The sequence below is a fragment of the Podarcis raffonei genome, chromosome 5, assembly GCF_027172205.1.
Source record: "Podarcis raffonei isolate rPodRaf1 chromosome 5, rPodRaf1.pri, whole genome shotgun sequence".
NCBI lineage: Eukaryota > Metazoa > Chordata > Lepidosauria > Squamata > Lacertidae > Podarcis > Podarcis raffonei.
This window is the reverse complement of record NC_070606.1, coordinates 98103242-98119317: the sequence shown is the minus strand read 5'-3', so window position 1 is coordinate 98119317 and position 16076 is coordinate 98103242. Positions and strand designations below refer to the sequence as shown.

At 43.6% G+C, this 16076-nt stretch overlaps 2 protein-coding genes across 2 annotated transcripts in view; one reads left to right on the top strand and one right to left on the bottom strand.

Annotated features, from left to right (window-relative positions):
- The window catches only part of PSMD1 (proteasome 26S subunit, non-ATPase 1), an 88651-nt gene that overhangs the window by 38776 nt on the left and 33799 nt on the right, over nucleotides 1–16076 (top strand). The window lies entirely within an intron of this gene.
- On the bottom strand, nucleotides 1176–14198 carry HTR2B (5-hydroxytryptamine receptor 2B). Its single transcript, XM_053390851.1, has 4 exons — nucleotides 13735–14198; nucleotides 12349–12987; nucleotides 5497–5697; nucleotides 1176–2325 (listed from the first exon to the last, which is right to left on the bottom strand). Exons 2-4 carry the CDS (start codon nucleotides 12644–12646, stop codon nucleotides 1436–1438), a joined length of 1389 nt encoding a protein of 462 aa, XP_053246826.1. The 5' UTR covers nucleotides 12647–12987; nucleotides 13735–14198; the 3' UTR covers nucleotides 1176–1435.

Below are 16076 nucleotides of genomic sequence, written 5' to 3'. Positions count from 1 at the left end.
CCGAAGAGCCACAAAAGCTCAATTCAGTGAGCCAAAGTGTGAGTGGGTGGGTGGGTGAGAGAGAGAGAATTTAGATTTGTTTTTCCTCATTTAGCTTCCCCGCCTCCAAAAAAGGGACTGCATGACAAACTGCTTTTGAAATTGAGGAAAGTTTCAAAGGCAGGTTGTGCTATAGGTGTCAAAGAAGTATTAACCTCTTGTGTGAGTCTGAGCAACTATTTCAATCCCAGCCCTTGAATTTCACTATTGGCCTCCGTTGGTCGCTATTATTTCATAGAATCGTAGAGTTGGGAGGGACCCAAAGGTCATCTAGTCCAACCCCTGCAGTGCAAAGCAGAACCCTTTTCTACTGGACTCTTTATGTAAGGCCCTTTGATGTGACTTTTTCGACTGGGTGCTGTTTGAAACAGAACAATCTAGATGGGCCTTTTCTTTAGACTGATCAAGGTGTTACTGTCACGCGATAACTGATTGTGGAAGTCGTGGGATCAGCGTGAAATTTCTTAGTGCTGTTAGCTGGAAATGAGTCATTGGGAACAAGGAGGCAGAATGAATTATGAAAATTAAACATATGTGCGGTTTCTTAATTTATTAATATTAATAATTATTATTATTTAAACAATTTATATACCGGTTAACTACAATAGTCTCTAAGCAGTTTGCAAAGATACAATACAAAAAAAATGGTTAAAACTATAAAATCAAACTCCAATGGAAATGCCGGCGGGATTAAAAATGGTTTTCAGTAGGGAGGGCACCTCTCTGACCTCGACTGGAAGGCAGTTCCATGCATTGATATTATTCAAATTGCACCATTGAGCTTTATTGGATAGGATTGTTTTTGTGGGGGAGTGGGACAATAATAGCTGAGAAGGTTATGATCATGTCCTTTCCAACTAGCCCACATGTAAACAGCTTTTTCAGTTGGGTGGGGAGGATTCCTAAATGGTCTTGAGATGTGCACTTTCTTTCCAAACTTAAATCACCCCTTCATGGAAGCCTTGGTAATTCTGCAAACTTGTACATACTTGAGTTTGAAAGTGCAGGCCTCTTCCTCTTAATGTAAAATGTCGCTCTATAGGATGGTCCTATATAATGCTTATATAGAGACCTCCTAGCAATAATGTGCCTTTTGAAGAGACGGGATGGGGAATCCAATGTCTGAGACACGATAGTTGCCATGGTTGTATTTATTTGAACACCTCTGTTTTGTAAACCACCGTGCTCAAATACTTTTTTTTTTTTGTAGCAGGATAAATTGCTGATAAATAAGAATAAATGAAGGTGGCCCTTTGAGTGAGAGAAGCCTCTACTCTTAGAGGAGAGCAGTTGATAAAACTATAATTTGGACTTATATAAATAACAGATGGGAACCACATATACATACTGGGCATTTATCAGTGAGTTTCAGGTATGGTCTGTCTTTTCTCTTCAGCTATACATAGCTGACTTGTTCTTCTGTTTTACCAACTTCATTCTCTGTAAGTAGCATTGTATCCAGCAGTATGGCTGACGGAGACTGGATGGGCGAGGTGCGAAGCCGATGGCTTTGGTACATGACTGGATTAATCCCATTCCGCATCCCATGGTGCATCATGAAAAGTTTTGAGTTCTCTGCCACGGAATTTCTGAACGAGAGCCTGCTGGAGCACTTCCGGATGGCGGATCCAGGGGTTGAGGTCTGGTAATTGCAAGTGATATATCTGCCAAACGCCTCCCTGAATGTCCTGTTGAAGAGGGTATAGACCAGTGGGTTCACGCCTGACGAAACATACCCTATCCAGACAAATATCTCCATAAGTGTTTGGATAAACTCCTTGCTGCAGGACGTGCACAGAACAGAAGTGATGTTGGTTATGAAGAACGGGCACCACATCAGCAAAAAGAGGAAGAATACGATACCCAAGACCTTGGAGGCCCGCTGTTCATTGGTAATAGTCTGTTCCGACTTCTTCCCGACTGTAGACATCCTGCGCATTAGCAGTTCTTCATTCCCGTTAGGCAAAGGCCTGTCCTTCTTGGAGTTGTCCAACATGGCCACTTTTTCCGGTGATGATCCGGGCGTCATATCCCGCTGGAATACCGTGGACACCGTGCTCCAGGTAAAGCGCTGGGGCAGTTTGTTGATCAAGTAGGCTTTCTTGCGCAAAACTCTGATGGTCAGGAAGTAAGTGACCACCATGATGGCCAGCGGGACGAAGAAGGCAGCCACCGAACCGTAGAGCATGAAGTCTCCAAAACGTTCTGGTGTCAGCACACAGGTGAAGTTTGGGAAGTTTTCAACACCTTCTTCTATGCCGCGGATCGGGATCGGGATCGCAATGCCTGTAAGGGAAGCAGAAACCTAGTAAGCTTCAACCTGGACGTGGAACCGAAAGCGCCACAGTGCATAAAAAGGAACATGTTCTGAGACTGGCTTCTGAACATTGGAGCAAGTTATGCAAATGAAATTACAGGAGCTTTGCAAGCCCACCGTTAGAGAGAACCTCTTTAATTAATAACATTTATATGCCTCTTGATTGAAGAGAAGCCCTCAAAGCAGTTGAACTGGAGATGTCTCCAATGCACAACAGATCAAGTAGGTAGATAGTACCTCAAAATAGGAGGGCATCAGGTCGAGGGAGATGACTCCCATGAGATTAATTCTGCCTCTTGACTCCTTCTAGCCCATGTCTGGAGCAACCCTGGCTGTTTTGTGCCCCATCTCCTTTCTTGGGCAACAAATAGAACCATTTTTTCTTGGATCACTTCTGTTTGACATAAAGCGCGTGTTGCATTTGCAATGGTGACCCACTTCCCACAAGCCTTCTTTACACAGGAGGGAGGACAGCATGGCTGGGGAGCTACATGCAACTGAGAGCAATTGTCTCAAGGTGGTGGGATGGATGGGAAATGCTGGAAATTGGTTTTAATCTTTCCGTTCTCCTTCCCTGACCTTCTGCAAGTTGCAAGCACAGGATGCTTTGAGTTCTCTGGCCTAGCGAATCTTCCTGCCTCCTAACAACTGCTGCTGTTGAACATATTTGTGGTTTCTTAAGAGCTGACTTCGCTACCAAGCAAAACTTGGTGCCTTCGGCCCTGCAGCACTCAAGTAATCGGGTCAGCGATGAAGCTTTCACTTTTTAGTGCTGCCGCCACGGCTTTATAAAGTTTAGGGATTTGCTGTACCTTAGGCTATCGCTTCATGTCTTATGCACTGTAGAAATGACAAACATCCTTAAGTCCCTTGTGTTCTCTTGCTTCATAGCAGTGCAGAGGCATTGCGATGAAAATAGTCCTGCTGGATTGTTTAGTTATTTAATTTCTATGCCACCCTTCAGCTGAGGATCTCAGGGTGGTTCACAGCATAAAAACGCAAGATGAAAACACAAAATACATAATAAAAACAAGAACAAACCAAAGCAATAGACAGTGGGGCCCATCCAGTCCAACATCTTGGTTGCTGCAGTGAGCATCTAGATGCCTTGAAGAAGCCCAACGAAGCCTATTGCCTCTGAACTTGGAGAGTCCATAGCTAGACATCTGCTAATCTGTTTTTAAGCTCCCCTGAAATTATTGAGAAGATGCAGTTCAGAGACTTGAGTACATTTAATGAGTAATAAGACATGGGACAAGTGCTGCATATGATTGATGCTGCTAAAACCTGGCATTAAAAGGTCATGTTCAAATAGTTTTGCCTCATTAGCCGTTTCCCTTTTTTGACTTCAAAAGTTGCCTATTGTTTCCTTTGATTGCGGGAAGGTCTTAAATTTACTAATGTAGGAAGTGGTGCTTTTTGGAAAAAAAACCCCACGGGTGTAGTCATGGATTAAGTGGGTGGTGTCTTTTTTCACCTCTCAATTGTTTGCAACATAACTGATTTTAAAATCATTCTAATTCTTGACACTCTTTTGGGCATATTTTGCATCACTTGTTTTACGGTTAATCTATGATGTCTGCTTCCTGTGCTTTGGAGCCATTGCTTGCCAGTAGTTTGGAGTCATTGATTCACTTCCCCCCCGCTCCTCATTTGTCTTACATCTGGAGTTGACATTTTGTGTACAAACCAACGAGAAATTAACAACGGGCAGTGTGCCTTCAGAGAGTTCAGAATACACGGAGAAGCATAATATAAACTATTCATTTGCACCTCATTTATTATTTTCTGCTTTGCGTACTTTTGACAACACAGTCATAGTTTCCTCTCTTCCTTTACCTCTGAACAGTTAAGTTCCCAACTGCACCCCACCTTCCTGTTCCTCTGTCCTTATCTTTTTTTTGTTTAGTGTGTCTGTCGGTGGGCATTTGACCCAGCTAGTTCTCTTTTAGATCCAAAACAATTGGAGGTGGTGTCAGATTCCCACCCACAAGGAACTGCTCCTCACTGGGGCTAGTGGTAGTGACTGAATTCAGGCTTCTCTGAGCCTGGGGCATTGTGATTTCTGTTGTAGCAATCCAACTTTTGTGGGACGCGGGTGGCGCTGTGGGTTAAACCACAGAGCCTAGGACTTGCCGATCAGATGGTCGGCGGTTTGAACCCCGCAATGGGGTGAGCTCCCGTTGCTCAGTCCCTGCTCCTGCCAACCTAGCAGTTTGAAAGCACGTCAAAGTGCAAGTAGACAAATAGGTACCGCTCCGGCGGGAAGGTAAACGGCGTTTCCATGAGCTGCTCTGGTTCGTCAGAAGCGGCTTCGTCATGCTGGCCACATGCTGTACGCTGGCTCCCTCGGCCAATAAAGCGAGATGAGTGCCGCAGCCCCAGAGTCAGCCACAACTGGACCTAATGGTCAGGGGTCCCTTTACCTTTAATCCAACTTTTGCAACTGAAATGTGTTAAGCAATTTCCCAACAAACTAATAATGGTAATGTGTTTGTTGGAGGGGAGGTATTATTGGTTTGGGTCCTTTTTGTATGTACTTTGTGTTCTTATTTTTATGTTGCAAACTGCCCTGTGATCTTCAGATCAAGGCAGTATACAAATTATTATTATTATTATTATTAATTATTATTATTATTATGTCCATGCTTTGCTCTGTTGGGCAGTAAGGTATTGTGTATTTTGATCCCTAACTTATAGGAGTTTGAGTTCAGAGGTGCTATCTGAATGGTGTGTTAGGGCTTTGAGCCTTCTTTTGGTACAGAATGAAGATTCGCCCTCGAGATAGGTAGATAGTATGAAATTTCTGGCCAGGCACTGGGAATGCCGCCTTCGGTTAGAGCATGCTGCTGATAATGCCATGGTTGCAGGTTCGATCCCTATAAGGGATTGCTGCATATTCCTGCATTGCAGGGGGTCGGATGAGATGATGCTCAGGTTCTCTTCCAACTCTATGATTAAGCCTGTTTTGCTTTCGATCCCAGCTGCAGATTTCATTCGAGGAAGAGAACCAAGGCTAGCTGATGTCCTAATCGGAGACTGCTCACCATTCACGGCGCTCCACTTCTCTGGCACCCATGCATTCACACCAGCTGTTAGCAAATGAAAAGCACGCGCTCCCTTTGATGCTTGCCACATACCTATTGAGATCAGCCAGACCACTGTGATTTTGATGAGTGTTGTGGCCCGTGAGTTGTACTGACTCGCTTGGATTGGCTTTTTTATGGCAATGTAGCGGTCCAGTGAGATGGCACACAGATGCATGATGGACGCTGTGGAAAAGAGGACGTCCAGAAACAGCCAGACAGGGCACAGCTCCCGCGGAAGAGGCCATGCAATCTCTGAAAAAGAGTAGGGAAGGGTTAGGGTTGTTCTTTGGGGGTGTAAATGAATATGCGACACTATAACCCCCTCCAGTTAATCAGGCAGGAGTTTTTAAAAAGTTATTTTTAGTACAAGCAATTTTAAAAACTGCAGGTGACACCTCGGAAGAGGTCTTCTTCCACCTCTCCTGCACTGGAGGAGCTACTTTGAAGATGAGTGTTTGCATCGGTAGATGTGGGGTGGGATCTGTTCTGTAGAACCCTTTCTCAATTGCAAATGTAAGCACATTTAATCTATTGATTAATCAAGGCTTCTTGAACAGGGCAATTGCCCTATCTTCAATGCCTTTGAGGTAGTGGCCTAAAAATCAGTGGATTGTGGGCTTATTAAGCAAAATAGGGCAGCAGCAACTGGTGATCTGTTAAGCGTTAGAGGTGTAGTGTTCTGGTTTTGGGGCGCAACAATTCTGGAACATATGCTGCTTTACAATTAGGTGACTTTTTCTTCGCTGTGGTGGCGGCGATCAGGTGAAAATACCGCATCTTGTTGCAACACATGGTTTTCCTTTTCATTATTCGGAATCCTGATTTCTAAATAGGGTTTCTTCAGCCCTGTGCACCTGCTAATAATAAATGTTCCCCCTTTCATTTTGTCATATTCAAATCCATCAGCATCACTATTCCTGTAGTAGCCAGCTCCTGTTCCTTACTTAACGGTGCAAGGTTTGGTTTCTAAGCCAGATTTCTCTGTAGAGGCCCTTGCTGTGAATTAGCTGTGGCCTTTTTGGGGATCGCGTAATGACATCTCTTGGATCAATTGCAATAAAAATAGATACATTTTGGGGGGCATGACTGTTCAAAGGTAAAAATAAAGTTCTTTTTTTACTCTGGACATAATCTTGAGATTTTGGACCTTGCTGATTGTGTGTGCCCTCTTTTCTTAATCTGTGGGGCCAACACAAGTTGCCAGGATTCTCAGTTTTACTACTACTACTACTAATTTATTATTTATACTCCGTCCATCTGGCTGGGCTTCCCCAGCCACTCTGGGCGGCTTCCAATCAAATATTAAAATACAGTAATACATCAAACATTAAAAGCTTCCCTAAACAGGGCTGCCTTCAGATGTCTTCTAAAAGTCTGGTAGCTGTTGTTCTCTTTGACATCCGGTGGGAGGGCGTTCCACAGGGTGGGCGCCACCAGCGAGAAGGCCCTCTGCCTGGTTCCCTGTAACTTGGCTTCTCGCAGCGAGGGAACCGCCAGAAGGCCCTCGGTGCTGGACCTCAGTGTCCTGGTAGAACAATGGGGGTGGAGACGCTCCTTCAGATACTAAGGTTGACAAGGATAATGAATCAACTACTACTGGGTCAAACCTAGTTAAGCTGCCTATGGCTTTGTTAAGCAGAATACAGCAAAACCAGATCTGAATGCAATTCTCCCCACCTTCCGGGCTGTCTTTTCATTTTGGATCCATAAGCAACAACTACTGTCCCACCTCCCCCTTTCCCCAGGTAGCCTGGTTTACCTTGAGGGAGGCTTCCGGTGTGTCTATAGCTTCCCTACACAAGCCATCCAATTCCTACACAGAAACCATACAGTCCCGACATTGTGGGGAGCATTGTGTGAGTGGCTCTGCACCTGTGTTAAATGGCTGTTTCTTTATTGGAATATGGTGGGATGCTGTGGAGCCCAAACCATGTGGCAGCTGGTTCTTCCTGCAGCAGCCAGCCCTCCGCAGTCTTATTTTTAAAGAAGTCCGCTCTGTGGTTTGTGGGGTATTAATAGTAATAGCAGAGGGAAAAACCCTGGAGCGCTTTTTTTTTGTTTTGTTTAAAAAGAGAATTGATAACATTTAAAATGAAGTAGAAAGCGGATGCCTTGTTGAATAGACCGTGAAATGTTGAGCAAACCTTTTTAAAGACTTCCTTTGAGTTTTTATTAGCTTTTTAAAAAAAATCTCTCGTTCCCAGAGCACAGTCATGCCAGGAGAAATAAAAGCTTCAAGTAACCAATTAAATTTGTGTGCTTGAAATCCCGAGATTCTATCTAGCAAGGCAAGCGTTTTCCTGTGCCTTGAACTAATGTTGTTGAGACCAAGTAATGTATGGCCTTTTTGTGTGCAGGTGTTCGCTTTACATGTGAAGAGGATGATGGCTCCTGGCTCGCTAGATTTCCAATGAATGATTTCAATGTTTTCTCTCCTTTGTGCAGTGCTGCTGAGACGTTACCTCCTTTCTGCTCATTCCTGCAGGGAGAGAATTTTTGCGCTGTAGCAAAATAGCCTCTCTTGCCCTCTTACATCAGAGAACGTGGATTTTTCTCCCGCTAAACTTCTGCTTTTTCTTCCTTTTGTGCTCAGTTTTGAGAGAGGTGGTGTGCATGCGTTGTGTGTTTAAGAAAAGTGACTTTAAATGCTTGATATTGAGAGTGCTAGCTGCAATTTGAGTGTGGGTGTTTCAGTGTTTGGTGGCCCAGTGAATAAGGCATTGGACTGTCTTCAGCCCAGATCACATTGTGGCTGTTGAGTGATCTTCTTGGCCGTGTATAATATTAACTCTTTCCTCTCTGTAAAATGAGAATAATGAAGAGGAGGAGTTACAGGAGGCAGTGGTAGCGGTGTAGCATCTGAGCTGTGAACTGGGAAGTCCCTGGTGCAAATTTCACCTTGGCCATGAATTCAGTAGGCATCCTTTGACAAACTGCATTCTTTTACTTTCAGCAACTCGCCTTGTGATATGCTAACACTGATCTACCTTACGGGATGGTTGCAACAATTTACATGATGGGTTTTGAACATTTTAAAGCACTATATCAATGCTAAGTGATTATACTGCCCCAGTGACATCTGCTAAGTAGGGGAATGTCTTATTCTCTGGCCCAGGCAAGCCAAACTCCTTGGTGCTATAGATGTCAGCCTGCAAATCCTCCTACTCTTTGTTGATCATGTGCGTTACAAATTGCATTGCCTAAATTTTCCAATGAGATAGAAGGACCGTCACTCTTCATTGAAATGATGGTAGACTGTCTTTCAAAGATGCCTGCCTACCATTTACTAGTCTCATTTAGGAACTCTGGATAAGTTTATAAGGTAAAGGTACCCCTGCCCGTAGGGGCCAGTCGTGTCCTACTCTAGGGTTGTGCGCTCATCTCACTTAAGAGGCCGGGGGCCAGCGCTGTCCGGAGACACTTCCGGGTCACGTGGCCAGCGTGACAAAGCTGCTCTGGCGAGCCAGCACCAGCACAGCACACGGAAACGCCGTTTACCTTCCCGCTATAAAGCGGTACCTATTTATCTACTTGCACTTAAGGGTGCTTTCGAACTGCTAGGTGGGCAGGAGCTGGGACTGAGCAACAGGAGCTCACCCCGTCGCGGGGATTCGAACCGCCGACCATGCGATCGGCAAGCCCTAGGCGCTGAGGTTTTACCCACAGCGCCACCCGTGTTTATAAAGTTTATAAGTTTATAAAGAACCCTAAAGTTTCCTTGAATGCACTTAAAGCCCACTGGCCTAGAAGAGTGAATAGAGTCAAGAGGCACACACATTTCCTCTCTTAGATATTCCGTATCAACTGTCAGAAATGAAAGGAATTGTGTTTGTGTGATGTGTTGAGATTCTGTACAGTTGTGGAAGCACAGAAGTCTTAAAAGCAGGGAGGGGTGCGCCTATTGGCCGACTTGGCCACATCTGACACTATTTAAACAGTTATCTGGCTAATGGATTTTTAAGGGATTACTAGCCTTCTAGGAGACTCAGCTGTGTTCTTGCTTCAGTCCACCCAGCCCAGGGCCTTTTTTTTGCTTCTGGTGTGAATTTTCTCTTCTAGCAGTTGCTGAGGAAGCAGAAATACACAACTTTTGCGGCTAGGTAGACATCTTATGGATGTGAATTCAGCTTGGGGTCAGCTGTGTTTTCAGAGCGCCTGCAAATAATGTCGCCACACCTATTTAATTACGATCCCTAACTTCCCTCCCTTTTAAGCAGCCTGCAACATGAGCTGCCTTTTTGTTGGCTTCTAAATTAAGATTCCTTGCATTTTTTAAACTTCGGTTTTAGTAGTTTTCACTCAGGATTAATGGAAGATTAAATTTCAATAATAAAAGAAGACGAGAGCAGAAAAGCAAAATTGTTAGGAGGCTTAAGGCCAGGTTAGCCATTTGCACGATTGCTAAATGTATGAATGGCATCTTGTGTCGTTTGGCCCTGAGTAAATTTCAGAGGAGAGAGTTTGTAATCCTTTTGCAGTTTTTTGCTGGTCGCTAATCACTTGCTCTTTTACTTCTTCTAACTCTTAGTGCTTACACTTAATGTTGATCAGATTCACAACAGTATGGCAAATCCTGCAAGCTGTGAAGATCTCTGTAACTCAAGAGACCTGATCATAGTGAACCTCTCAGAATGCTCACATCTTCTCACGGATCACCACTACAAAACAAAATGTTATCACTCTTGTATCTGGATTAAAAGAAAGCAGTCTTGAAGGCGATGGAGCTGGAAGTTCCCATCATCCCTGACCACGGTGGTCCTGATAGCTAGGGATGATGGGAATTGTAGTACAAAAACAGCTGGAGACCCAAGTCCGGGAAACCTTGATTTATAATGACTCCAAGGCCAAGACTTGCTTGTCTGAGTTAGTCCTGCCTCTGTGCATATTTAGTTTGAGCGATGTATTTGCTATGATCTTAGCCAGTGTAATTTAAGTATGCTGGGTAGCAGTAGAAAATATGGCAGTAGCTTCCTATTTAATGTAGGATTTATTTGCGTTGCTTCTTCAAAGGTTCCTCCTCATGATTTGCACTCTCACAATTACTCCCTTGAGTTGTATAGTAGTTTAAGAGACTGTGACAGAAAAGTTGCCAATTTAATTCTTGCCTTTTGCCATGAAGTCATTAACCAGCTTCACCCAGAACCTCCCCATCCCACCTCACTGATAAGGGGGTAATAATACTGGGCTGCCTTTGTCATTTGTAAGGATCATGACACGGTATTATATGTGAAGGGCTTTGAACCCTATAAAGTGTTATTTGAACAGTACGTAATTAAATTCAGTTGATCTCCCCAGACAAGGACATGGGGTAAGAATCAACTAACCCATCTTGGTTTTATCTTCCTTGTAGCTGGAGGGACATTCGTGCTTTTCCTTCCAAACATAAGGACTGTTTATGTCTTTATTTTTTATTTTCAGCTTGAAAACTGCGGCCATAATATGTCACTTGGTTCATTTCCTTTGAACTATGGTTTTGTGGGTTTTGTATCCACTCAGTAGATTTTATCGCTTTTCTTTGCTGGATAATAATTCATAGAGGCCAAATTGTCATAGGGCCTTTTTGTACGTATGTGGAGAGAAAATTGAACTAATGAGACAATACATGCTTTCCGCAATTTGAGCTTTCTGTATCCTGTCCCCTGGCACTGTTTACTGATGTAGCATTGCATTCTAGTCTTCCTGTTGACTCTTACTACGAATCAGTAATACATGGGTACAGTTAGGAATATTGAATGTAGGGGCATTTCCACTGGACGAGTGGGGTACCATACCTATTCACACTTGTAATTGTACATTAGATCATTCTGACCAGTTCCCTGCGTTAAATGGACTCTTGTCAATTATTCCAAGCTGCTAATAGAATTTCAAATTCTGTTTGTGATCTCATGGGCTGTGAAACGAGGACTGGAACTAAGGAGATTTAACTGCTGTGCTGGTGACTGAGTAGTTCTATCTACCACAAGAGTATGTACAAGAAGACACCTTGCATGGGAGCTGATTCACCAAGACCAGGAGTTGAAATCAGACCACATCCCACCTCGTGGCAAGGAGGCGAAGGCCTTCCACTTCACCCCTTGGTTGTGACATATCAGAGAATTCAGACAAACTGCCATCAGAGTATGATCATGGTTTCACAACATCATCCGTTCATCTCATCTTTGAACCATGCCACTGAACATTTCCCTGACTTTCATTTGTAGATCCATGTTTTGTTTTGTTTTTAGGAGACGCAGAAAAAAATATTTTTGAAAATCTAGCAGAATCTGAGGAAGACGTTTTACTGAAAATTCCCCATTGAACAGTTTAAATGAATTTCACATAAATCACTAGAATACTAACTTAGAGTCTGTCTTAACTACAGAAAGCAAAAAAAGGCAAACTGATTGCACTCAAATGAACTTTTATTTCCTTGAAGCTGGAGATTAAATGATGTCAGTATCTTATATCACACATATGGTCTGTGTTATGAATCATTGTGTCTACAGAGGCAGAAAAGGGGCTTTCTTGAAATGGATGGAACGATGCCCATTGGTGGCGATCATGGTGAATGTTTCTAGTTTATGTAAAAAATTTTTTTTTAAAAAACTTACTCTAATTTTATAGGAACTGTGTATATTTTCATTTAAACTATGAAACTATCGCTGCTGTGTGTTATAACATAGCTGCCCACTTGGCAGAAGAGCTATTTCAGAGTGGTGTTCAGTAGTTCTGATTTTCCCTGAGCATTGGTCTGGAAGAATGAAAGAGGTAGAGTAATTTGCTGCATTTTGCAAAGGGGCTTAAGGCACCAGAAAGCTCTTAATTTGGTGAGTGCTTTAAAATGCATGCATACATACACACACATATATATATATAGAGAGAGAGAGAACACATAACTTCAGAGGATCAGAGGCCAGTACTTACCAAACATGATGGTAAGAAGTGCTATGGGCATCACAAACAAACCAACCAGCAAATCGGCCACTGCCAGAGACATGAGGAAGTAGTTGGTGGCATATTGCAACTTTTTCTCCAAGGATACGGCCAGTATGACGAGAATATTCCCCCCAATGGTGGGGATGATGACCATCAGAATGAGCAGAGCTGCCCAGCGCAACATGGTCCCCTCCGCTGTGATTGGCTGTGCAGATCCATTGCCGGATCCAGACATGTTCACAGGCAAGGCCATTTCAGCACCCGGTAGGATTTGTTCGGAGAGCATGTGTTACTACTGGGACATACTGTAACTTCTAGGAGCCTGGTCTTCCTCTCCAGCCCAGTGCGGTCCTGATGAAAGACCAGCATCATAAAATACTCATCTGCTACCACCTGAGGGTCTTTTCTCTCTTGTGCAATTTTATATCGTGGTCCTTCCTTGGATGCACGCAAAGAGTATTTAAAAATGAGTATGCTGGCTTGGATCCATCTCTTTATTATAGGTCCCAATGGTCAGACCGTTCCCTAAAGCGAAAAGCTTCAAAAATGAATGTTGAAGAGTTGGGTAATGAATTAGATCCTTGTGTCCTCGCACAGTGCCTCTCCTCCTGTTCTGAAGAGCTCGCCCTACATAATAGAACATACACATGTCATGTTTTTATTTTTGTTGATGGGCTAGAATTGTTACACTGAACTTAGAGGTGTGCCAAGGTGGCATACGCTGAAAATTTATACCATCGAGTTTTGAGTTTTAAAGGTTGTGATGTTGCAAAAAACTCGCAATTGGGGGTAAAACAGCTCCGGAGATAACTATTTATCCTGTTTGGGTACAGCTTTGCTCCCCTTCTCAGTAGTTGAGCTATGAGAATAATTCCCAGTTCTTTCTCTCCGTAAATTTCATTTCTTGAGAGAACTACAGCTTGTAAACTGGTGCAGGCTTCCTTACTGTGCCTGCCTGCTTGTTCATCAGGTGGAAGGGCAGATAAAATCAATTTAGGATTTATTTATTTTTTAAGCTAATAGTGCAATCCTATTCATTTTTACTCAGAGGAAACTCGCATTGAGTTAATGGTACTTATTGCAGGTGATTGCAGGCTAGAACTATAGGGGGGTTACTTGTTCAATGGGAAGACAGCAAGTAATAATCTTACCGGAGTTACAGTTTGTGAACTATTTGACCAGACAGACTTGACTTCTAAATCCCTTTTGAGAGGAACCTTCACCAATTCCTTCTCTCTAATAAACAAGCACACGAAAGTGGCCCCCTTGGATTTCTGTATTTGCATTCAGGTTTTTTCTATGGCGTTTCTCAATATACAAAGGGCACGTTACCATTCTTGCCTTTTAACAGTTTTAAAACGACTGACGCCTTACCTTATTTATCCACTCCCTGGATTTTAGCGGAATTTCCCTAGTCCTTGAGCTGGATTCGTTTCTTCGGAGGACGTGTGTTCCTTATTTGCCGCACACTGGATGCTTAGAATGTCTCCCTCTAATTGCATTGCTTTCTTCCAAGCCAGCCACGCACACTTGCGATTGAATTTCCCACCGCAGTCGGGTTCACTTTGCGATTACGCCGCTGATTTCTTTCTCTTGTCAAGCCCAGAGGAGGAGGAGAATGGCTCAAGTCAATGGCTCCCTCCCTCCTCTGTCATGCTGCCGTTTTCTTTTGGTAATTTTTACATACTTAATATGTCCCTTGAGCGCTGACCAGCCCTTCCTCTCTGCCTCTCGCCTTCTGTGCAGCTTCCTCTGAACGTGTATGCTCTGCTGGTATCATCTGTTGATTGACTCATTCCAGTGCACCCAGCTCCAAGTGCTTAAAACGCAAAGCAACAAATGAGCAGATATTCCCTCCCCTCCCTCTTTTCTTTTGCATCTGGAGAAGAGCCATGCAAGGTTATTTCCTCCCACCCCCGCCATCCAGCTTTCCAAACCTGAAGCGCACAACTCTCATCCCCAACTCTGAATGGGCTGATCCAATCAATGTCGGCCCTTTTCACTTGAGCATGTAAAAATACACTGTTCCCTTTCTCACGGCAGTCAAAAGGCGCTCCCTGGGAGTAGGAGCTTTTTAAGTCTTCCATAAATACAGGGGAAACGACACTGTACGACAATTTATCTGTAATCTGCATAGTGCTTCAAGTGCACAAGTCGATCACAGGCCGTGCTTTAATAATCTTCCCAGCAGCCTTGTCAGTTGGGCTTCAATTTTACAAATAGGGAACTGAGGCCAGGAGGTGCCTAAAATCTTGGGTGAGTTTATGGCTTTCCTGCGTACTATTGTTTGCAAATGAATCTTACGTGCATTACTTGGAAGTAGGTGAACTAATCAGTGTTTTTGAAGGTGTAAAACTTTATTTCCCAACAGATGTTGTGTATTAAAGATAAAGTTGTGGCTAATATGTCAAGCAGTCTGGCTCAACCAACTAGGATTTAGTTTGGTGTGCATGTGCAGTTGTTGCGGCATTTTTTGTTCTAGAGAACGGAGTACCAAGTAGATTCTCAAATTATTGCTGTGATTTTGTGAGTCACAAAAACTTTGGTTTGGGGTAGCTACTCTACAAGTGGTGGGTATTTGGCACAGTGTATATGGAAATACATGGGAGGGGGAACCTAGTACATTGTAATGGAGTAAAGCAATAGTAGGATCCTTCACATAATGCTTAATTTAAGGAACTCACTGCAACAAAATGTGGTGGTTGGTTATTGTCTTAGCTGCCTTCAAATGGGATTACATTCTTGGGGTGCCATTTTGTCTCTGAAGAGCTGCCCGTTACTTCAGTCTAGTGCATCCTGGACAACAACCAGCAAACTGACATTTCTAAATCACAGAGAACAGCCTTCTTGCAGCCTGGTGCCTTCCAGATGTCTAGGGCTGGTGGGGGTTATAGTACAAAACTTATGAAGGTAACCAGTTTGGGGATGTTTTGCATAGGGCCTGTTGCTTGGCCTAGAAAATGGTAGCGTGTGGCGATTTCTTGTTTAGGAAAACCACTTTTGTCTGAGTTACACCTGGAAGATACTTCCAGAATCCTCTGGGGCACAGACAGGTTGCTCATCAGGAGCATTTAAAGGAACCTCGTTCCCAGCCATGCCATCTGCCCATCTAGTTCAGATACGACTCCTCAGACTGACAGGGAGTCTCCAGGGTCCCGTGCAGAGTAAGAGTCTTCCCCATCACCTGCTGCCGGTTATTTCTCTGAAAGCCAGGAATTGTCAGGTGCACAGGAGTTCATCAGCATACAACAAAAAGGAAGGTAGAAAGGGTCCCTGAGGAACGGATGGTCTCTTACATTGAATGTAGAATAGCTGCCTTGGAAGCAGATACACTTAACGATAATGCCGTCCTTGACAGATAACACTACTTTTGTACATTTGGAGTGTTATGGGCTAAAGCTGTCCTTTTTATCTGACATCCTTGTAAAGATCCAGGTTGTGCCGCTATTGAGACAGCTGCCATTAAGACGCCGTGAAGCTACTGCAAAATAGGTTCGCATCCCTCCATTTCTAATTGTGGCAACAGGAAATTCATCCTTGCTCCTGTGAGGAGTTTGGTATTCTGCAGGTGGCTTTCAATAAGCACATTTGTTTTGGAAATTTCCATTATCGGTCCTGTGCGTCTGAAGAATAGCTATTTTTAGCGTGTGCAGGGGGCTAGATTTCTGGCTGGAGTGAAAATTAAATGTTTGCACTGTGCTTGAAAGTCTGCGGTT

Excerpts from the sequence above, each read along its gene's own strand:
- HTR2B (XM_053390851.1), bottom strand. The coding sequence starts at position 12,646 with ATGCTCTCCGAACAAATCCTACCGGGTGCTGAAATGGCCTTGCCTGTG. Across the intron at positions 5,698-12,348 it reads ACTTCTTACCATCATGTTTG|AGATTGCATGGCCTCTTCCG; the intron begins GTAAGTACTGGC and ends ACTCTTTTTCAG. Across the intron at positions 2,326-5,496 it reads GGTCTGGCTGATCTCAATAG|GCATTGCGATCCCGATCCCG; the intron begins GTATGTGGCAAG and ends CTTCCCTTACAG.